Raw genomic sequence first — 24,306 nt, 5'->3', positions numbered from 1 at the left:
TTTGCCTAATGAGTAGTAGAGCTGAGATCTGAACCCAAGAAATCTGACTCGAGTCATCATATATTACATTTCAAAACCTTTCACAAGGTCCTTATATTTTCTAAATCTTAATTTCTCATCTGTAAACAAAGCTAATAATATCTTTCCTAAAGACTGTTGGGAGTCTAAACGTGATGATTAATGTAAAGCTCTTAGCTCTACATATACCAAATATATAGTAAATAGCTATTATTAAAATAATTCCCTCAGGAATATAGATTAGATTTCTGTTCACCTTAAATCATAAACACAAACCAGATTTTAGAGTGAGTTAATTCTATTTCCAGGTGACTGATATAAACAATCACATGCTAATATTTCTAACCTCAAATCCAAATGATGATATTTTATTACCCAATTTCCAATTATGAGTGCCTTTTTAGAGGTTACAGCTACCCACCACTCCATCTTGCAGACTATACAAAACTCAGCCACAACTTCACACACTCTCCAACTTGCCTAGGGTCACTGCTGCTTCCTGTGACCAAAGAAGTAACTCCAACTTTTTACACATCCCCAGATTAAAATTATGGAATTACTTAGGTAAGGGTATTAAGTTCACAGATTTACTCATTTGTTTAATAAAATCCTTATTCTTCTGAGGAAGACCTATTTGTTTCAAGAGCAAACATTCTATGGCAGCTTGTTAAGTTATAATTCCAGATATTTTATAACACATGGATTTATACATTATAAATTTTTAAAATTCTAGTCAGTTAAAAAATATTGTTTTAATATATTTCAACTGTGACTTATGCAGGGAATTTTTAAGATTTGGAACTTCAAAAAGTTACTTTCATTGTCTCTGAATAGCAATTTTTTTCCCCCTGCATGCATCTGAACATGTATGAACAAAATCTGCTTGATTTAATCCATATTTTAAGAAAATTCTGAGTTTAAAAATGAAAAACCTCAGAAGTTAACCACTACCACTTGAAACTCTCAGTTAACTGTACAACTGAGAATATATCTTTTCTTAACAGCTTTGTAATACAACTTGATATGAGTTACTGCAGATTCAACATCTCAACTGTAAGAAACTTCAATTACCATTAAGGCCAAAAGGCATCCATGTACCAGTCATACTCAGAAAGTCACAAGGGGGTCTGTGATCATTTCCTTTGTCTCTAAAGTTAGTGTAATATTTTGCAAGGATCTACTGAATGTGAGACAGGTATGGTGAAATGGGCACATTTAAGTATTTATTTTTTTACACTTCACTGAAGTTTAAAAGCCTAAATGGCCTAAATCATAAGGGCACACAGCTTTATAAAAACTTAAGAGTTTTTATAAAATGAAGTTACTTGTATAACCAGAACCCAACCATGACAAAGAATATGATCTGGACTAACAAAAAGCTCATGTCCCTTTCCAGGCACTATCTCCTCCCCATTCCCTAGAATAACCATAATCCTAGATTAGTTTAGCCTGATCTGAAGTCCATGTAAATGGAATTATATAGCATGTGCTAGTTTATATATGGCTTTTCCAATTCAATACTGTATTTGTGAGTGACAGTTATACTCTTCAAAGTGATGGCAATTTGTTTATTGTCATTGTGGTGCATTAGAATTCCACTGTGTGAACCCGTAACAGTTTATTTGCCCAGGCTACCATTCACAAGCAAATGGGAACTTCTTGTCTGGGGCTATTATAGTATAGCGATGAACACTATTATATACCTCTTTAGTGAACATATGGGCATTTCTATTGGAAATATACTTGGGAGTGGAATCTTAGGGTCATAGGGTATGCATATGCTAAGATTTAACAGACTCTAACAAACACTTTCCAAAGTAAATGTATCCATTGAAACTTTCACTAGCAGTGTATAAGAATTCCAGTTGTTGTTCAATACCTTCTCCAACACTTGATATTGTCTAAATTTTTCATTGTAATAATTCTAACGGATGTGGAGTGGTAATTTCTATTTCCATGACTTGCAGTGCCAGCCAAAATGGAGTAAGACCTTGACAGCCTATCTTTCCTACTAATCACAACTAAAAGTTCAAGGCAAAATACAAAAAGCAACTACCTGAGGATTCTAAAAAAATGTAAGCAAAAACAGTGTTTGTTTTTCCTACTTTCTCTTACAGATTTGACTGGAGATCTGACACCCAGTGATACTGCAGTGGTGGCACAGGAAACAAAACCAGAGAGAAACCCCATATTTCTAGCTAGATGAATGGGGAAAGAGAGCTTCCACGAGCTAAAGTCTGTGGGGGAATATTTGGCTTTTTTTCTCCTTTTTTCCCTCTGGTCTTGACTGAGAGTTAGGGCCAGGCTTGGGCAGTTAGGACACCAAGAAAAACCCTGTCTTTCTAAACAAGGAAACTGGGAAAGGGCACCTCTGGGAGGGAATTCACCTTTTGTTTTGCTATTTTCTCTCACCTCTTTGCTCCAGTGTGCACCCTAGTCAGATGCTGTAGCTATGGCATCAAGCTAAAACTCCAAGAGAAACCTCATATTTCTAGCAAGAAAACAAGACTCTGCAAAACCGAGAGGAGAGGAACATCAAAACCAGGAAAAGCTGGAGAAGCAAACTCCCTAGTTCTTTGTATGAATCTGACTAAGTTCTCTGCTCATACCTTGAACTAAGCACCTGCAGGGCAGAAAAAAGCTGCATAGCAAAAGACATGTGAACTACGATTTAAATTACTTCCCAAGTTCCAAAATAATTCTTGAGTGTTGTATGTATAGAACAGATTCAATGCAACACAATAAAGCCTCTGAAAACCGAACTGACATGGAACCAGCACTCACAGATGAGACTCAACTTAAAATATGAACCAAACTGGATTGATGGCCTCCTAAAAGAAAACAAACAAACAAAAAAAATCAACATTCCCCAAAGGCTTTAATCAGAACCCAGAGTCTATGCAACAAAATATTCAAAATGTCTTGGATAAAAATCACAATTACTCAATAAACAAAGAACTGGAAAAATAGGGCCAGTTATTAAGGAAAAATAAACAGTTGCCAATAAAGCAATTATAATTAGAAAGTAGATGAAAATGTTATCTGTAGATACAAGTTGTACCCTAGAAAAATTCTTGCATTTTTGTATCCAAATTTATGACAAAAGTTGAAAAACAGAGGGATAAACTGTCACACGAAGCAACATTACCAATAAATAACAGCAAAACTAAACAAATACAAATACATGCAACAATCTAGGACGTTTTAAAGGCATATTGTTGAGGAAAAGAAAGCTGCAGACGATTATGTAACAATAAACTATCCTTGTAAAGTTCAACCGTTTATTAGCCATAAGCTACAGTTTTAAAAGCAAAGGAATAAACCCCAAATACAAGTGAGTATTACCTCTGGAGGAAAGCAACGGAATGGAATGGGGGGAAAGTCAGGTCTTTTAACCATAGTGGTTAAAAGACCCCCTAGTTTCAAAATTACTGCTCAGTTCTCAAGTGCATATTGCTCATCTGTTACATCTATTTAAGTACCCCCAAAACAATATGTTTTAAACGACATCCTATGTACATGGTGAAAGAACAGAGTTCTCGAGACTTTATTAAAAATCACTTTTTCAAAAATACAAAAAGCCCACTTCACCCCTACCGATTAGCGAAACCCGCCTTTGCCAGCCCCGGAGGGTCACAGTCACTTCCGCCCCACCTCCCTAGCCCCGCCCATCTGAGCGGAAGTACTTTCCTTTCAGGTCCTCCTGCCTGTAGGGGGCTCTCCGAGCCCTCTAGTGCCACGAAGGCCTCCCGCCTGGGCTGTCCTGGCGGCGCCTGTTAGTTTAGTCCTAGAGAATATATTTTCATCGTAACTCTTTCGGCCAGAAAAAAAAATCTCACAGGCATATTTTTCTGGATAATAACGTTCAAACCCAATCTAGGCCGAGTGTTTGCACTATCAAACCCTGTCGCAGTGTTGGAAAGGAGTCAGGCGGTGTGAGGACAGCCCCGGAGCGCCAAAAGTCCCCGGCCCGCTCCCTCCAGTGAAGACGTAGCTGCGGGTGGTTGTGGTGGCGGCGTCCAAGATGTCGACCAAGAATTTCAGAGTCAGTGACGGTGACTGGATTTGCCCGGACAAAAAGTGAGTTCATGAAGGGTCCCGAGTCTGCAGCGGGGTTGGTCGTTGGAGGCTTTCTCGAGTCGATTGAGCATTTTCCGTTTTTACGGTAGCTGATGCCGTCAGCCGAGTGGTGGAGAACTGCCCGATCCCGGGCGGGAAGGAGGCTCTTAGTCTCCTCACGATGGGGTCTTTCAAGAACCTTTCTTTTGATTAAGTCTTCAGCGTCTCCTCGATTATCTCTCTCCGAGGCAGCCGGTATGGAGAGGGAGATGGCCGCCCCTTTTCCTCACTCCCCACCCCACCCCCGGCCAGGTTTCTGCGATAAGGAAACCTCCCCGGTGGAGGCCAGCTCGGTGTCGGATCTCCCCCACGTGACTTCTCCTGCAGAACCTGACTCTTGTTCAGAAAACGTTGCTTTCTTGAACTTATTTGTTTGCTTCACCTAGTTTATTTTGCTGTTTTTTTTTTTTTAAATTTAATTCAAACTTTGTTTCCGTATTGTTTTTACTTTTTCCTGCCGAACGCTAACCTCTTTGGTTGGAATTCTGGCTTTTTTTAAAAATTATTGGTCTTTAATTTTCCCACAAGAATTAAACCTTTCACCTCTTCAGAACCGAAACATATGAGGTCTGTGTTTTCGCCTGCTCAGCCCTGGAGAATGCCTGCTTCAAAGAAGCACGTGTTTTAGTGGCTCTGCTGAAACCAGTGTCCTTTATTAAATTGTTTAGGAAGATTTTTATTGGCGGGTGTTTTAAGTAGGTGTATCTATTTGGAGATATACAAAAATTATTACGGAAAGTAATTGTCAAAAAAAGAATGCGCATCTCGTGTTCCAGTAAAAACTTTTGAATACTTGTCTCTAAGCAAGCCACAGATGGCATATGGAGTGCCTGGTAGTAAAGAGTGAAAACTTTGAAAATTAATTCCAATCCTATTGTTTATGTAACGTTACCTAGGCTATTTTACTTTGCTTAAAAAAACAGAAGATCTCCCTTAAAATGGTATAGCATAGATTGTGTAGAGCAATAAGAAGTAGCAAATACTCATCAATCAATAACTATGAATATTAGTTTTAGAATCAAATGTCAAAGAAGATTAAGGGCTTATTTCCGCAGCATTTGTCTTCCATTCTTGTTTTGAGCAATTTAAGTGAAGCCTGGCGGGCTGCAGTCCGTGGGGGCACAAAGAGTCAGACAGGATTGAGCAACTGAACTGAAATGAAGCACCATGCTTCTTTACATAAAAAGTTGATGGTTCTCGATTACATAAAGATTTAAGATTACTTGAAGGGTATCAAGTCAATTTTGAGTAGAACAAACAACTGACTTTTTGTGTTGTTGGTCACTTGTAGAATAATGTGCTTTTGACAGTGTCATTAATGACAGTATACTCAGATATTTGAACGTATTTCTAAAAGAGTGCATTTCAATTCAGTTACAAATATATGAACAGACTAACTTCTACAATGTATATAAATCCAGAAAACATTTTCAGAATGTATTTCCAATGCTTATTGGAGTCCTAAAGGATATTCTTTATTTGGGGCGGGGGATGGGGGGCAGGGTCAATGACCTAAAAGTTACTGGTGTACTTCAGTTAAGTGTCTCTTCCATACTTTGCATCTTTATTCCATTCTAGTATAATACCTAAAAAAAAAAAATAAAGAAATCAACTTAAGTTTAAGCTTTACATGTTATTCAGAGCATTTAGCATGCTTTTATGATTTGCAGATGCACTATAAAAACCATGTTCATGAACCCATGTTTTTTGGTTGTTTAGTATCAGCATAAAGTTACAATATGTTACTTTTATGTGTTGATATTATTGGTTGTAGTTTTCCAGCTAGGTTTCAGAGGTTTAATAGATACACTCAAAACTGAGTTTTCTTTTAATTAATTGAACCTATTTCTATTTTTTCTTAATTTTCCTTTGTCTTTTTACCATCCCACCTTGTGTTTCTAACAAGAGGGTAGTATTAAGATCCATGAAACCATTTCTGACTTACCCATTTTCTCCCCCTTGGTTCACCTTTAGGATTTTGTATGATAATTCTTAACAAAATTTCATATAATCTTATTTTCTATATGAGAGTTACTTTAAATCTTTCTGAACTCCCTGGTGCTTCATCAGTAATTGTTCAAGTGGACTCACATCTCACTTAAACTTTGTAAGGGTATCTTGTACTTAATGATGTGTGCCAATATGAGAACACTGAGGCATAGGAGATCCTTAAGTAACTTACCAGAATCACGTAATTGGTAATTGAGAGATTGGAGTTTCTTATCCATGACTTTTAACTTCAAGTCTTGTATTTTTTCCACCTAAATTGTGAGGGGTTTTTTGGTTTGTTTTTGTTTTGTGTTTTTTTTTTGTAGTTAACATTGACATTAACATGAAAAGAGAAGTAGAAGTTCTGGACCCAGGTATATAGGGAAGACACATTAAAAAACTGTGTAATAGAATCTTTAAAATTACATAAGTTTAATACATGTCTAAGTATTTTTTGCTTTATTTTCAGATGTGGAAATGTAAACTTTGCTAGAAGAACTAGCTGTAATAGATGTGGTCGAGGTAAGCACTTAAGGAACCTTCTGTTAAGACTGTTTATACAGACCATTTCTGTATTTCCCCAGATTCATACTGCATTTTTCTATTTTCAGAGAAAACAACTGAGGCTAAGATGATGAAAGCAGGGGGCACTGAAATAGGAAAGACACTCGCAGAAAAGAGCCGAGGCTTATTTAGTGCTAATGACTGGCAGTGTAAAACGTATGTGTTTTAATGATCATCCTGACTTTTTTCCCATAATAATATATGTAGCCACTACTTGTTAATACTACCTACTCTTTCTAGTCACATTGGCAAGCCACAGTATAGACTTTAAATCAGAGATCTGTTGATTGTTATTCATTCTGTATCTGATATTTAAGTATAAAGAACTTTAAAATTTTAGAATCATAAGTTGCATCCTATAGATAATTATTCCTAATTAGGTTTCTTAATATTTCTGGTTTTCACATGCTATATTGATTTTTCCAATATCCATCTTGTCTCTTAAGCAGATGAATCAAATACACATGAAAGGGCTGAATCAGAAGAGGGTCTTACACAAATTTCTGGTCTTAAAAATACTAAATTAGTATTGAATAATTTTTCAGCAACAAATTAAGTCACTGAATTTGGGATTCAGTGCATGAACTGATTCTGCAGGAGAAAAAAAATTTTTTTAAACTTTTATTTGCAGGGTATAACCTTACTCTTGAGGTGAATTTGTAGACTGGGAAATTAATAAAACATTTAATTTAAAATGGTATTCCCCCCACCCTCACCCCCCACAAGACAGCAGAATCTCTGTAGATACAATTTCTCATTGATTTCTCATAAAAAGACAGGCACTGTTCATACTATATAGCTTTTGCTTCTCTGCTTAAGTAGTTCAGTCTGTTCTAACCATACTCTCTGCTCAGAAAAAGTACATTGGTACATTTCCTTTGTAGCATCCTTAGTAAACATTTCTTTATGGTAGTGAGTTCACTGTACTTTTTATTTTAAAATTCTTAAATATTTTTGAATTGACTATTTGTCTTATGTTATAATCTACTAATTTGACATTTTTCACTTTTAAAGTTGCAGTAACGTGAATTGGGCCAGAAGATCAGAGTGTAATATGTGTAATACTCCAAAGTATGCTAAACTGGAAGAAAGAACAGGTAAAAGTCAAACTCATTCCAACTAAATGATTTTAAAACAACTAAACATTGAAATGGATAATTAATCGCTTGGTAAGAGCACAGTAAATGAGGATTGTTTATTCTGCTCTTATATTTTTTACCTTGATTTTTTTTTCCTCTCATCCAAAGTCATCTTTTGTATGGTAATTTCACAGTTTACAAAGTAAACAGTTACAAAGCATGAGGAAACTGTATCCTAACAAATAGTCGACATTAGGATAGTTTTAGAAATGCTTTATTCCTCTCTATTCTTTGCTAGTCTAAATGTTTGTTATTAATAGTGACAGGATAATACCATTTTTTTCATTCGCTTGATTTCTTAGTATGACAAAACCAAACATGGGGCACCTTTTAAAATACTTGTCTAAAGTCTAAGTAATAATTCTCAAAGTTAGCCATTCATTAGAATCATTTGAGAAACTGAAAATCCAGAATCCTAAATAGCTGACAAAGGTCTTCAGTGGTGGGTCCCCGAAATTTGCAGGTGTTTTAGATGGTATTTGGTCACCATTGATCTAAATAATAACCCATCATTGACTCTGTGTGTTATCAGTTATTGCATTGTCAGCATTGTTAGTCTCTCAGTCATGTCCAACTCTTTGCGACCCCATGGACTATAGCTGGCCAGGCTCCTCTGTCCATGGAATTCTCCAGGCAGAAATTCTGGAGTGGATTGCCATTCCTTTCTCTAGTGGATCTTGCTCCTCTAGGGATTGAACCCAGGTCTCTTGCATTGCAGGCAGATTCTTTACCATCTGAGCCACCAGGAAAGCCTCTGTTTGTTGTCAGTAGTTGGATGAAAATATTTACCTGATAGAATGTAGTTTCCCATTATCATCAGTTAGAGCAAACACATTATCAGTATACTTCGCATCTGATTTTGTCATTCAACAGCTTGAACAGTCAAAGGCTTCCTTCTGTTGATACATTAGTCACCTTATTAGACCTAGGCTATTAAAACTACTTCCCTGTTTCCTTTTCCTCCCTGACTTTAGACAATTGCACTGTCTATAGATTAAGGCCTTTTAATAAGGCCTTTTTTTCCTTCTCTTACCTCTTTAACATTTATATTTTCCTCCCCTTTTTTTTAAAATCTAACACTCATGCACACCCCCCCCCCCCCCATACATAAACCCCTTTGGTTGGTTACTCTGTTTCCTTTTCATTGTATTTTCGTGGTCACAGAATGTTGGGTTTCTTCTAGTTCCAATTCCTAAGCTCTCTTTTATGCTGTGTTTTCTGGGCATTTTCTTGAAGACCTAAGTTTAAGTAAGCATTGGCACACCATGATAACCAAATTTATGTCTCTAGCTCAGACTTCTTTGACCTGTATATTCAGCTACCTATTTATCATCACTACGTAAATGTCAAACTCATTATATCTAAACTGAATTCGCGATTTTCCCCCAGGACCTGGCCCTCTTCTAGTGATCTCTTTCTCATGATTGGTACCACCCACCATATGCTTGTTACATAAACCAGAAACTTAGACATTCTTCGTAATAACTCTTTCATCTCTCTTGTTCCCCCAAAAGTCTTCTCCATCATTTCCCTAGGCAGAGATTCAACTTTATCCTGTTTCTTGGGGGAAAAAAAAAAAAAACAGCCACCTTGTTGTTGTACATATATCCCACACAGCCAGGAGTTCTTTGTTCGCAACTAAAATTCCATTTGTTTAAAACATTTTGCTTTGATTGCTTTTAGGAAAAAGTCCAGAATCTTAACAGTTATAAGAATTGTAATCCCCAGAAGCCTTTCATTTATTCACATTCTCTTTGACCTGTTTTGTGATTCCTCCTTTAAAAGTTTGACTAATGCAAGAGCTAAAATCTTAACAACTGAAGTTGTCGAAGTTTAATAACCTTACTTTCCTTTACCCATTATCTTTTTTGTGTCCTGACCCTTTACCATTTCCCTTGATAGAAGTAGTTGTCATAGCCCATCATTGTTGAAGATGTGAACTAATAATATACTGTTACTGTCTAGTTTGTCTTTATTATTTGTTCTCTTTGCTGGTTAATCAAAATATAGATTCTCAGAATTTTCAAAGTAGTGTCTCAGTTCTTCTTTGAAGCACATGTTACATTCATACCCTTTTCTCTCTTCACTTCCATTGTCACAACCCTAATTCAGGCCTATTTTAAATCTGTTTGATCCTTTACTGATCTTTGCTCACATTTTACATTTTTTGAGACAAATCTTAAGATTTTATTTTAACACTTGCTAAAAATCTATAGAGGTTGCTTGTTTCATATAAACTGTATCATAAATGATGCCAGAACTGTGGTGTTTCCTATACTCAAATATTGAGTATAGAATTGAAGAAATATTTATTGGCCATTGGGCACGATGCAGGGGAATACTTGGTTAAGCAAACTAGAAATGTAAAGGCAAAAATTAATGAAGTCTTCAAGAGAGCAATGTTTAGGCTAAGAAGTGAAAGTTAGTAGCAAGTTGAGAGATCATTCCAAGCAAAAGCAAACAGCTTATATGAATCAGGCCCTGACACTTAAAAGAATTTAGCATATTGGGTGAATTCTAGCAGCTTCAGAAATAGGCAAAAGCCATGTAAATCATAGTAAGAAGTTTTATTTTATTCTAAATATAATGGGAAATAATTTTTAACAAGGGATTGACATTTCTAATTTTTAAATATTACTGGTTTATAGAAAAAGAATTAGGGGGTGGGAGTGGCAAGCATGGAAGCAAGAAGACCAGTTTTTACAATATTCCCTGAAAGCTTCAAACCAGTAGAGTGAGGGAAACACATAAATAAGCCGGTTATTCTTCTCCCTTGTTATTCAGTGGAGATGATGCTGAAGGCTTTTTTTTTTTTTCTTTCAATGTTATAGCTACTCATTTCCCACATAGAAAGACTTCATGAGGTGTATTTGTTGTATGAACTCATACAGCATACCTTAATGAATTGCTAGCCGATTAGGTTCTTCTATAACTGTGTGAGAGAACATGAAAATAGCTTTGTGTTTGCTATCATGCTTATTTTGCAGTGATTTTGCTTACACACCTATGCAAAACTACCTGTTATACCTATTTTGGATAATTGATTCTTTGGCTCCCCATGTTTGCCTTACCATTATTTTACTTTCAGATTACTGACTGGACAAAGAACTCTAATGAAAGCCTATTGATTTTAAATAGTAGTGCTTAATATGTTTACATTTCCACATATAAATAGTCCAGTTTTTCTGTACTGTTGGCTTATAGTCATACTATTATATAATTTTTTTTTCCTTTTTTCTTGCGTGAATCATTTTGCATTAATTTTTTACCTACTTCAAAGTATTATGAGGTTTAAGTCTTTACATCTCTTATGTCTCAGGACATACTGCCATAATATTAAATATATATCTAGAGCCAAGAAACTATATTGTTGAATTATAATTTTCTACAGTATTTATCTCTCAAATTATCATTGAATATGAGCCTTTTTCTTTTTTTAAATTACTAGTCTTAGTCACAGCATGCAGGATGCTTTTTAGTTGCATGGAAGCTTTTAGTTGCAGCATATAGGATCTAGTTCCCTGACCAGGGACTGAATCTGGGGCCCTGCTTTGGGAACATGGAATCTTAGTCACTAGACCACCAAGGAAATCCCTGAGGTATTTTCTTGAGATGAGCATATACCTAATTTTACTTGATTTTTTTTTTCTTTTAATATTTGATACTATGAAAAACTAGAGCCAGGATTTTACTAAGGAAAAGTTGTTATTTATAATTTAAAACACTTCACTTTTGGGTCATATGCATAGAAACGAGGGAATTCTTGTATATTACAGTTGGAGTCTGTTTTATCTCTGGAACAAGGTAGGAAGAGGGAAAAAGGGATGATATCAAGTATTCTGAGGATAGACACAGATATATTGCAGTTTTCACCGGTACAGAGTATAGTGAGGAAAAGAAAGGCCACTGCATTAATGTGGGATTTTTTTTTTAAGTGAGTTAATTTTATTGCATTATTTTACCTGGGACACTTACATCCTCTCTACTGTTAGCTTGTGGCTCTTACAAAATGATGAGAGATTGAGTTTTTTAATACCTATGACGGACAGATTTAAAGTTGCAAATCTTAAATTTTTAAAAATGCTTTTTTCGTCTATAGATTAACATTTTGCTGATTCATTAAATCCTTAAATCTGGGAATCACTCTTTGTGTGGCGGTACTGTTCTGAAATATGTGAGGTAGTTAGGTTATGTTACTCTTAACCACCTCTGTATTTTTTTCAGTGGGAGATATTTTTCAGAAGTTCTCATCTCTTTCTCTAAAACTCACTCACTTTCTTCTTCTAATCTTTGTTAAGCCTGTGTCACAGATCTGGAAGTCTAATTGTAGTTAGTAGCTGTGGCAGTAAATAATAATGGTGTATTGATCCTGATTGGTCTTCGTTAGAATATTTTCAGTTGAAAAGTTTACTGGCTTCTTCAGAAAAGCTGAGTGACTTTGTGTATTTTAAACCGATTTTTATGTTCTTTGTTGCGTCATTATATTTGCCTATATAATTATTTTCCAAGCTCTAACTGTATTTTAGCCCAGCAAAATTTCAGTGTGTCAAAAGATTTCAAGCTATTTTTAACTAGCAAACAGTGAAATTTGATTATTAGTTCTTACTGAGCCCACTTCTCCCAAAATAATTATGATTAAAACCACAGAGGAAAGTCATTTTAAAACTTGGTTATAGCAGATGTTTAAGGAGATGTTTTCCATCCATATATTCCATGTATTACTGAAATCATATAGGCAGGACATTTTGAAATTGAGAAGAGCTAAAATTGTAGCCATGGGACTTTTCCGGCTATATCCAACTTTGAGGCTCTTCTCTGTAGTGATACTTTATTTTTTTATTTTTTATTTTTGAGACCAATAGTTTATTAAAAGGATAAACAGATGTCTTTGATAAGATTTTATTTTTCCTATTACTTGTAGGTGATTTTGGTGAATTATAACAATTTGTGCTCCCCCCTCCTTAGGATATGGTGGTGGTTTTAATGAAAGAGAAAATGTTGAATACATAGAAAGAGAAGAATCTGATGGTGAATATGATGAGGTAAGATATATATTAGTGTGTAGGTTGAATGCAACTTAGAGAAACATGTTAGAAAATATCTTAAATAAAAAAAGAAAATACTATATGTATCTCATTTTTGTAAGTACACATTAAGTCTTTTAGAGCAGCTTATCATTTTGTTGGAGGTCATAATTGACTTAAACATACAGTTGACTTAAAAATACATGTTGACACCTAAATATATAAAAGTAATTTCTTAAGAAAAATATTTTAATACTTTTAGCTAACAGAAATATATTGAAACTTTTTCTCTAGTTTGGACGTAAGAAGAAAAAATACAGAGGGAAGGCAGTTGGTCCTGCATCTATTTTAAAGGAAGTTGAAGATAAAGAGTCTGAGGGAGAAGAAGAGGATGAGGATGAAGATCTTTCTAAATATAAATTAGATGAGGTAGCTTCTTTCCTTACCATATTTCCCCTTTGTCTTGTTCAAGCTATGGCATATGAATGTCTTTGACAACCTTTGGCTTATGGTGAAGATGTGTTCTACAGTGTCATCATTTGTTTCCACAAAAATTATGATCTGTTTTACCAAGCGTTATTCTGACTTGAGATATACAGTAGTGACTGAGACAGAACATGCTTCTCTTAACTTAAATTGCAGAGAGGAAAAGACATAAACAGTGTAATTTTAATAGCAATAATATTATGAAGATGCATGATGTGGTAGATCATTAGAAGAGCTACTTTGGTTTCAATGAATGGGGGATTTCTGAGATAGTGAAATTTGTGTTGAGACTTTAGTGATGAGTGATATGAAGGAGCCCGCTGTAAGGGCTGGGATCAGAGCATTTTTAGGGCAGTGAGAACAACAAATAAAGTTTCCCATTGTAGGAAACAAGCCAGCAACATCCAAAGAATCATACATGGGCTAGTGTGGTTAGAACAGAGGGGAGAAGGTAATAAGGGGGTCAGCAAACACATCAAGTCTGGTGATGTTTATTCTGTGGGGCCTCAGTGTAAAATTTTATGGATGAATAGATCCAGATTAAGCGTGCTTTGAGGTCTGACCATAGGAGGCCCTCAAATGCACATAAAACAATATGGAACAAGTTTGAAAAAGAAACAAGTGAGGTATATTTATCTGATCTGTGTTTTAGAGATGACTGTCAACATACTGAAATATTGGGGAGGCAGAATGAATTCCCACAGTTAGACTTCCTAAAAGGGTGTACTAGAGAAAGGAATGAAATTCTGAACTAAGTCTTAAGGGAGATGCATTTAAGAACTTTTATTCTTGACAGTTTATATGGTAATACATTGTGTGAAAAAGAAAATGAGTATGATTTCTACATTTACATCTTTGAAATGCCTGAGACAGTCATTCAGTCTGTTTAGCTGAGATCAGGAATGTAGTAATCAGATTTCAGGATTGTGAGTGAATTTGTTGAGGTGTTAGTGATAAAATATGTTCATATGAAGATGTCCATTACATAGAACTATTCATCATTCCTAGTAGACAACATTGATACCTCAAGGTCTAAATATAATTGATCATGGATTTTTGTTAGGATGAGGATGAAGATGATGCTGATCTCTCAAAATATAATCTTGATGCCAGTGAAGAAGAAGATAGTAATAAAAAGAAATCTAACAGACGAAGTCGTTCAAAGTCTCGGTCTTCACACTCACGATCTTCATCACGCTCATCCTCCCCCTCCAGTTCAAGGTCTAGGTCCAGGTAAACGGGTACAGGTCAAGGGTAACACCAGTCAAAATGTCAGTATCTAACTTCTTTACTTATAAATTTTGTTTTTCTTAACTAAACTTTCCTTTTATTTTAGAGTTTTCATTCAAGTTACCATTTAAAAGATCATTTTTTTCTATCTTAGTGCCGTGAAGTTATTATCGAGTATTTCAGAAGTACAGAATTTTAATATGAAACTTCCTTAGTCCAGTTTAGCACCATGCCTTTTATTAAAATAGACTCTAAAAATTCAATTAAATCATTATTTATAGATACTTAGTTATCTAAAGAGACAGTTTTACATTCAGAAAACTCAAAGTGAAGATTTCTATTTCCACTGATGATTTTAAACACTAGTACAGAAATTTTCTAGGCATTGATTGAACTGCTGCTTATTACAGTGTTTTATTTAGCATAGGTACTCTGAATACAGGAGAAATTTGTCTGTATTCTATTATCCTAATGCTCATACTTTAGAGCTGTCCAGGAATAAATTAGAGGATTTAATTTGTGTTATACTTGCATATTATTTTGTTAATAATGTAAAGTTTTAATAAAAAGTCACTGATTGTGTAGTCAACAATAAAAAGTTTTAGTTGAGAAAAAGCAACACTTTGTGTAAGCAAAATTCCCTTGAAGAACTCCTATTTAGTTAAGTGAAACTATGTGCAATTAATTTCAACTGTATTTAGGAATAAAATATTAGCTAAGTACTTAGGTAATTTTTGAGTTATTATAAAGGCTGAAAACTTAACAGTGTTTATAAAGGTACTTTTAAGGTAAAAGTTAATGTTTTTCTGCAAATTGTTATTTTCAGGAACAAATTAAGTATAAATTAAATTACTAAATGAAATTTATTTGATTTGTTGACTTTTTAAATGGAAGTGGACCGTATTTCCTGTCATTTTTCAATAATTTCCTAAAACAGTGACAGGATTATCAGTGTAGTTTCCCTTTAATTCTCAAATCTTTGAGTAGACAGAAAACATACAGGTTAAAAACATACCATGTCAGTACTGAAGCTTTATGCTAACTAATGACCAAGAAAATAGATTTCAAGTTAAATATAAACTGCCATATTCCTGAATGTATCAGTCCCTCCCAGGTTACTTTTAAGTATTTGTGAACAAAAAGTATTCAATACTTTTTTCAATACTTTTTTTAAAAAAAAGTATTGAATTTTATCTGTACAATCTTAAAAGCGTTTTTAAAGAATCTTGTCAAACTTGGAAAGTTGTTCAGTCTCGCAAAGTCATGTCCAACTCTTTGCGATCCCATGAACTTGAAAAGTAGTTGATTATTTTCAAAAATTATTAATTTAAGTTTTGGCATAATTGTTAATACAGAATAAAAGTTTTAATGAACCTTAAAATACTGTGTTTTGAAAATATATATCCCAAATAGTTATTATATGAAAATGAATCCTAATGCATAGTTTTCTTTCAGTGTTCATATCACAAAGCTTAATTAAATGGTCCTGGAAAAAAATATCCTTCCATGTTGTTCCAGGTCGCGTTCAAGAAGTTCTTCCAGTTCGCAGTCAAGATCTCGTTCCAGTTCCAGAGAACGTTCGAGATCTCGTGGGTCGAAATCAAGGTGAATGAGGTAGCATCTCTCTGGAAAGCAGAGAGAGAAAATATTTAAAGGCTGCAGAAGGCGTTGCTTTTTTTCCTCTTATTTTGCTTCTATTTGTCAATTTTATTTTAGCATTAGAAAACTAATGCACTTGCCTCAGCTTAATTTTCTCACCGTGAGATGTCTCCATTGCCAGCAGTGTGCCAAGACATTCCCATGATTGAATTAAGGTGGTTATTTTGCATTGTGCAAGGTTTGCTATTTTTGTGCTAAAATGTGATGAAATGGGAAGATGCAGCTGAGGTTTATCACCAAATGCCTACTCATTAAAGTTATTTTGCAGTAGGAATTATAATAAGTATGCAGATAAAAAGAAAAAGTTTACTTCATGTTTAAAAGGTAGAAAAATAACTGCCTCAACACAGTTTTGCAAGGCAGTTATTTCAGTATTTACAGAAATAATTCTGTAATTTACATCAGGTAAAGTGGGTTTTATTTTCACTTCTCTGTAATACAACAAGGAATATTATACACAGTGTGTGTAGTATGTAAGAAGTATAGACACTTAAATTCCACAAATAAAGTAGTTGGTTGGTGGTTTACGTAGAATGTGATCTTGAAGCATTTTTGTTAACTTCAGGTTGCATTTAGTTAGCGCTGCAGAGGGAAAAATAATTTGTAAAGAAGCAAGTGAGAAACTAGCTTTTGGTCTCTTAAAGTTTTTTCTAGACTTGGTCAAAATATGCTGCCATTCTTTTTAATTTAATTTGTTGATCTATTAAAAACATCTAACAAGAATAAGAAAATAACTAAAATCCCACTTAAATGGAATTACACTGAAGTGTAGTGTTAGCTAGTTGGTAAAAATAATTGCTTAATATCTTATTTTAGAGCCAAATCTGTAGCATTAGAGGGCAACTGCAATTCGATAATATTGAGAAGAAAAGAATGATATACACACTTGTATTAAAGTTAATATGATAGAAAGCAAGTTAGATTATTGTTATTATGTATTATCAGTGTTTTAGTTCTTTTATTTGAGTGCTTCTTAGATGAAGATCCTTAGGTCCTAGTTCCTTTGGGAAGCACTTTAAGGTTTACAGAACAGCCTTCATATTCTTTTCAAACATTTTTTTCATTGCTTATAACTTTCCAAAGAATTCTCCTTTTGGGCTTTCTGATTTTATTTTAAGCCCAAAGGTGAATTTTTTGGGAAGTTTGAGCTAAATTACTTCAACCAAAATACGTAAATGAAGAAATACTGTACTTAAACATTTGCACATTTACCTCTACCTGAAACATGTGAATGTCAACACTTCATACTTCATGGATAGTAATCCTTCATAAAAACAAATACTGTTAATCAAGTTTTAAAGTTACTTTATTTTTCTTTGAATGTTTAATGGTTTAATAGCTACTGTTTTATGTCATTTTGTCCTCGTATATCTGCTTTTACTAAAGCAACTTAACTATTAAGTTGCTTAATTCCACAACAAGCTGTTATTATTTTCTTCAGGAAGTTGTATAATACATATTTTTTCCCCAAATGGAAGGATGTAGTTTCTAGACATAAAGTTATATAAATGCTTACCTGTTAGTTTTGCTTCTTACACTTTAAAATGGAAGCCTTTAAATTTTAGAAAACGAACTTAAGATTCTATTTTAATACATTAGACTAGTTTTTAATTAAAGTAGTGAGCACTTATCTAGTGGTGAATTTAAATTAAATAGAATTGATTTCATGGTTGAACCAGAAGTCTTCTGTTGAGTAAGCAGTAAGTATTCTTTCTTATAAAATTTCTGTAGCTATAAATTGTTTGTTTATTTTTGGAGCTAGAAACTAAACCATCTGCCTCATTTCTTCTTTTAATGAAATGTTTGATTTGTTTCTCAATCAATGAAGATCCAGCTCCAGGTCCCACAGGGGTTCTTCTTCCCCACGAAAAAGATCTTACTCAAGTTCATCATCATCTCCTGAGAGGAACAGAAAGAGAAGTCGTTCTAGATCTTCTTCATCTGGTGATCGAAAAAAAAGACGAACAAGATCACGGTCACCTGAAAGGTTTGGGTTTCTGTAGAAATAAGAATGGGTGTTCTTAAGTGTGTTTAGTAGATTAACTGAACTTCTTAGTCAAGGATTAGGTTTTCATTATCTCCTTTGTTACCCACTTTAAACTCAACTGTGAACTTCAAAAAACAGATTAATTACTTTGTTTACTCTATGTGTTTTAATCAGGTTGTTTAGAAAAGTAGATCAAACTACTCTCTTCCACTCTCATTATTTTATTGTTTAAATTTTTATTTTCATATATAATTATTATAGCCAACTCTCGGTTATTTCTGTCTCTTAAGTTTCTAATTCAAAAGCTGTGTGTTGATGTAATTTAGAGATTGATTTGTATAAGTATTAATTTATGCTATCTGTTTTACATTAAATATTAGAAACTGTAGGATTCTAGGGCATCTAATAAGCAAATTAACTATTACAGTTAATTGGAAGTCTGTCCTTATTTAAATATGTATAAATACATTTTCACAACAAATTGTTGTTTTTGTTCCCTTTATCAAGAAATTGTTCTTATAGCTAATATATTTTTATCTTTCAGTCCGAATTCCTTTTTTGTAGAAACAGATCTTGACTAGATTACTTTACCTGTGTTGATATTTTTAAAATTTGGAGAGTGTGTCATCTGTCAGCCTTTTCTGCAGCAGACTAAATAATTATTCAGTTTCATTATTTTTCTCTTTTTCCTCAGTGTCTAATTATATAGCCATTTTAATGGCTTCCTTAATAATCTTTGCAAATTTTTATATCCCTTTGGCTTGTGAAAAGTAAGGATTAGATAAAATCTGATTTTTCCTGTCAATGCTAGAGTTAACCTCTTCTTGTACATAATGATTGGTTTTGCGTCTTCCCATTTTTGAAGTGTAGATATCAAGGTTACACACAGCTAGTTTCATTTCTGTGCATTTATTCCTTTGTTAAAAAAAAAATTACTCCGTACTTTATGAAATTCATTCTGTTGCTTTTTTACCACTTCTTCAGATTTTTATCTTAGCCACATATAATCCCCCTAGTTTGTTGTCATCTAAACTTAATGAACATGTTCTCTATTCCATAAGCCAGGTGATTGGTGAAAACACTAAACAACCCTGAGCCCAGGGCCAACCCCTCGGAACACCACTACTTTACCCAGGTTGATATATTGACTTATTCATACTAGCTGCATGAATATAATCCTGTAACTTAATTGTACAGTCATCTTGTGCGACCTAGATTTCCAAAACATAATTATTTTTGGATATATATTCGCATACACAGTCAGAAGCCTTGCTATATCTGTTTTACGTATAGCTTTACCACACTATGTACAGTATATCAGAACGATTTAGTCACACTGCCATTACCCAGTTTATATGCCTTTGTTGTATTAATCTGTAGTTGTATACAACTTTGCAAGGCTTTCCTTCATTGCCTTAAATAATTGAGAGGTGGCTATATCTTAAGAGATTTTTTAATTATGGTTGCACTGCTACTGGGCTCATATCCAAAGTTAAATACTAGTTAATTTTATGTGTATAAGTTTATATCTTAGATTTTAATTATTCCTTTTACCAGTTTAATGAGGTTTAATTTTTCATATTCTCAAAGTCATATAAAGGAAGTTGATATTCAGCTCCAGCTTACTAGATTACCTGTTTTCCCCATTATGTCTTACAGGCACCACAGGTCACCTTCTGGATCATCCCATTCTGGTTCCCGTTCAAGTTCAAAAAAGAAATAATGTATTAAAATTTACATCTTAAAAAAAAGTCCAATATAATGCATGAAGCATATTTTTTAAGAAGTTGGTGTCTTACTTGGTCAGAAGTGCTAACTCTGCCAGTAGAGGTGCATGCCTTTCATTGCTTTTCAGAAAAATACAGCTGTGTTTATTTGTGAAGTTAAAAGTAAACAGTATTTTAAGCCATGATGTCCCAAAATAGATGCTTTGTTTGTCATTCATTATTTACATCCATTTGTTTTTTTAAGCTATAACATCTCAGCTATAACAAAGTACTTTGTTTTCTAATTTAAACTCTTGTTTTTCTCATCTCCAACTATGAGCATTATCTAGGCTTGTCTGGACTTTGGGCATGGAGGCAAGACTGTGGTAAAGTAGTTGGAAACAATCTGTTTATGTTAATCTGGGGAAAGGACTCGGCCTGTTTGTTAACCTGTTTCAAAGTGATTCTTACTAGAAAAAGTTTAACAGATTGTTAAACAGTTAACTAGAAACTTCTTTATTTTGAAATTCCCTGTTAAGGGTGCCTTAGAATCATTGTCTCTATCTAGTTTTACTTCTTGCACCACCAAGTTTAATACAGAAAAGTTTTGTGAATTGCAGAGGAGAAAGATATTAGTTTCTGCCTTTCTGACACAGTGATTTTGAACAAGAATGCCTAGCAGTTCATCTCTACTAATGTGGTTGATGAGAAAAACATATATAAGTGTTTAATGTTTTCAGAACCTTTGTGTGATACCTTTTAAAAAATCAGTTATCACACAATAGGATAGACAAAATTAAATCCTAGTTAATGAATAAATTGAAGAAAGCTTTGGAATATATTTCTCTTTGGGTATAAGACCAACAGAGACAAGACATTGTGAATTTAAATGAACATTTGCTTTAAGGTGTTTAAACATTGCACAAAATTTTCTCCTGAGTAACAAATGCTTATTTCCTCATGACATAAGCAGAAATAATTGCTACTATTCACTTGAAATTACTTATGGCTTAAAATACTTTCAAGATTTGTTTTATTTCTCAAAACCTGGTCATTTGAGCTCTATTTTGTCTTCTGGTTTTTAAAAAAAGGTTTCTCTTAACAGTATCTTCAGTGACAATGCAAGGTAAGTATATTAAGGGAAGTTGACAGATGTGCTTGGGAACTTTTTGTGCATGGAAATCAATACCCACATTTTTTGTTTTTGTTTTTTGTTTGTTTTTCCTTAACATTCATGTCTACTGCAACTGAAAATTAAAATGTTTTAAGGTACTTAGTAGACAGATAAAAACTACATTTGTTCTTTATTTTAAAATGAGTGATTTTTCTCTTCAGTTTATCTAAAGATGAAAGCAAAATAGCATATGTAGAAATATTTTGATGATATTTTTACAGTGAACTTCCCCTGCTTTTTTTATGTCTTAAATTTTTTTTGCTACATTTACTGTAGGTTGCACAAGAACTTTTACTCTCTTGTAATTGTGCCTCAGACTTCTTGAAAGTCCACCTTCTAAATTGCCCAGATGATCTTCTAGATTCTACATGCTATTGTTGGTTTATTCTTGTGCTTTCTGTATTTAAAACTTTGACTGTACTAATAAGCAAATGCAAGGTTATAAACTTAGCTAATAGTAGTTTACAGACAATTTGAATGATTATGATTTTATTTGGTTTAAGCTGTACTAGTATATTTCATAAGGAAATGATGCTGTAGACAAATGTAAATAAAGCTTGTGAGTCAAGCATCAAGTGATGTTTGTTAGAAATAAATTAGAATTTTTAAGCTCTGATTTAACGTTCATTTTTAAACTATTTGCAGTCTGGTTTATTACTTTTGATTGTGCATTTTAGACTCCCTATGTTCACTTACCTTTATGTAAAGTCACCTTATTTTTATATATGAATGTTTGGTTTAAAACATGCCAAAGCCATGATCACTATAATCTTTGTCACTCAGCAATTTTTGACTGTTTTTAAACAGAGAGTACCCAAACTAGTTGAACACTCTGCACCAGAACATATTTTATTCCATGTGGCAAATAACATGTCATAGTGTGCTTCTTAGCAATTAACAAGTATCGTTTTTAACTGTTAAGTGTTCTTAATTTCTATTTAGAATCCTTTTATCTAAACAATATTGAATAGTTGGTATTGGCAACAGATTCCAAGTTCAGAGCAAGCTGGAAGCATAAAACTCTCTAGCACATATACCAAGGTAAAACTGATTTTTTTTTCTCACATCTTGATATTTGGCTTCCACAGCCAGTGCTGTTTTAATAGATGCTGGTAAGAAGGTATGAAATTTCTCTCTTCATCCCTAACAATTTTGACATAATTGTTAGATGTTTTGTTTTTTAATAGAAATAACTTGATAGCTTTCCTAAACTGGAAATAGTTTTATTTCTGGGAAACAATGGAGTTTTGTTTAAAGGCAGTTGAAGGTATGTAATACTGATTTCCTGGCTAATTCTTCCTGTCATCTTTACATACTATTGTATATCATCCCATGTTTTACAAACAGATTACAGTTTAAGGAAATTAAAATTTGCCCAAGGGAACCACAGGAGTGGCTTAATGGGGATTCATCCCCAAGTCTCATGGCAGATACCAGTATTACCTCTAGTAACAACCAAATAACCTGTTTGAGGAGATAAATGTTAAGTCAAATAGATTTTTTAAAAAATCTGATTTAGTAAGAATGTGTTAATTTTGGTCTTTTATAAGTAGGTGGATAAGTAGACATACTATTTTGAATACAATATTGTAAAGTAATTAACCTCCAATTAAAATAAATTAAAAAAACTTGACAGAAAAGTTGCAAAGGTTGAACAGAAAGTTCCCATGTGCTCCCACCCAGTCTCCACCATCATTAGCATATCACTCTGTGAGTTTGTCAAAGCTAAGAAACCAACATTGATATGTTACTGTTACTTACAATACAGGTTTTATTTGAATTTCAGTATTTTTCCATTACTCTAATCCAGGGTGCTACATTACACTTCCACTTGTTTCTCATATATCTCCAGTCTCCTCTGGTCTGACAGGTTGTCTTTCTTTCCTTGCCTTTGATGACTTAAGAGGAGTACTGGCTGGGTATCCTTTAGAATGTCCCTCATTCTGAGTTTGTCTGGTTTTTCTTGTGATTGGACTGAGTTTTTGAGTTTCAGAGCAGATACCACAGAAGAAAAGTGCCCTTCTTACAGAAATTGCCTGAAATCACCATCGTAGTTCAGTTTTTTCCCCTTAATCTACTCCATTCTTTGTCAGCAAGTCACTAAGTGTAGCTCACCTTCAGAGTAGGGATGGGGAGAATTAAATTCCACCCCTCTGTGGGAAAAGGCTGTCTACGCATATTTGAATTCACTTGTAGATTTGTCTCCTATTTATTTACACTTGTATGGACTTCTGCATATTTATTCTTTAAGTCATAGTTGAATGCTGTGTTATTTTCTGCTCAAACTTCCAACTTTGGCCATTGAGCGTCTTTTTCAGATTGACTCTTAACCTTTGACTTGCCTCCATTCTCTGGTAGATGATGGAGAAAGGGAAGGAAGGAAGAATTGTTGGAGAGGGAGGTTTATCATCAGGTAGTTGAAGGAATAAAATCTAGACCTTGGTGATGGTGATAGCTTTGACCTTAAGGAGGAACCTTGACAGTTAAATATAATATCAGTAAGAATGAATTCAGGTGGCATTAGAGCCAACACAGTTTTTTTTTTTTCCCAGCCACATTGAACCACACGGATGCTTACAAGAGGGTGTTGTAGCATTGCACATGGTTAAAAGATGAACATGTGATAACTAATAGTTTGCAAATGCTTGTATTTAGCAAAGTAAACATACTAGCATAAGAAAATAACAATAACTGGTAACTTATACATAAATGAATGATTAAAATATACCTAAGAAGAATGATGGTATATACATTATTCAACTGAATAAGACCTGGATTTGAAGCCAAAATGTATGTAGGACAACCCCTTTCACATAATCTCAATCTAGTGGGGAAATAGTCTTACTTATAGAAGCAGTAAAGTCTCTGCTAAAGTGGGGAGAAAATCAGTCTTGTCTGAATGAAGAGGCAAACTCTTAAGGAATTGACTTGAGCAGTCTTGAAGGACAGGTTTACTGATGAATAAGGTGAGCTAATTTGTGGAGCCTCAAAGTTTGGTTGTGTTCTAGGAGATCCAAAATACTTTGGTGGTTTAAAACCTTAGAAAAAGAAGGGACCGAGTAATAATGCTGTCAGAAATAAACTGCACCACATTGAAAAGTGCCTAAAAACAGTGATAATTAAAGACCTTAATCAGGCAGTCAGAACAAAGAGTTTTGTACCTACCCACAAACTGAAACATCTGTGACCTGTTCTCTGTGCCATTATCAGA

The 24,306-nt window shown here is 34.1% G+C and overlaps 1 protein-coding gene across 3 annotated transcripts; it reads left to right on the top strand.

Moving 5' to 3' along the window:
* Positions 1–3,749: 3,749 nt before the first annotated feature.
* Positions 3,750–21,711, top strand: ZRANB2 (zinc finger RANBP2-type containing 2). 3 transcript variants are annotated; one of them, XR_011257845.1, is made up of 11 exons: positions 3,750–4,098; positions 6,596–6,648; positions 6,738–6,846; positions 7,705–7,787; positions 12,795–12,871; positions 13,148–13,282; positions 14,403–14,572; positions 16,088–16,174; positions 18,057–18,215; positions 19,281–19,350; positions 19,875–21,711. XR_011257845.1 is itself a non-coding variant. In XM_069594663.1 (11 exons), the coding sequence occupies exons 1-10, from the start codon at positions 4,043–4,045 to the stop codon at positions 19,308–19,310; spliced, it is 963 nt and encodes a 320-aa protein (XP_069450764.1). In that variant the 5' UTR covers positions 3,750–4,042; the 3' UTR covers positions 19,311–19,350; positions 19,875–21,711. The 3 variants fall into 3 exon arrangements, 2 of the variants coding, with proteins under 2 accessions (XP_069450764.1, XP_069450753.1); XM_069594663.1 differs by having other exon boundaries at positions 19,277–19,350; XM_069594652.1 differs by lacking the exon at positions 19,281–19,350.
* Positions 21,712–24,306: the final 2,595 nt, after the last annotated feature.

Source organism: Ovis canadensis, chromosome 1 (genome assembly GCF_042477335.2).
Source record: "Ovis canadensis isolate MfBH-ARS-UI-01 breed Bighorn chromosome 1, ARS-UI_OviCan_v2, whole genome shotgun sequence".
NCBI lineage: Eukaryota > Metazoa > Chordata > Mammalia > Artiodactyla > Bovidae > Ovis > Ovis canadensis.
This window is presented reverse-complemented; position numbering and strand designations above follow the sequence as displayed.

Coding starts and splice junctions, on each gene's coding strand:
- ZRANB2 (XM_069594652.1), top strand. CDS start 4,043: ATGTCGACCAAGAATTTCAGAGTCAGTGACGGTGACTGGATTTGCCCG. Junction 4,099..6,595: donor TGGATTTGCCCGGACAAAAA/GTGAGTTCATGA, acceptor CTTTATTTTCAG/ATGTGGAAATGTAAACTTTG. Junction 6,847..7,704: donor AATGACTGGCAGTGTAAAAC/GTATGTGTTTTA, acceptor TCACTTTTAAAG/TTGCAGTAACGTGAATTGGG.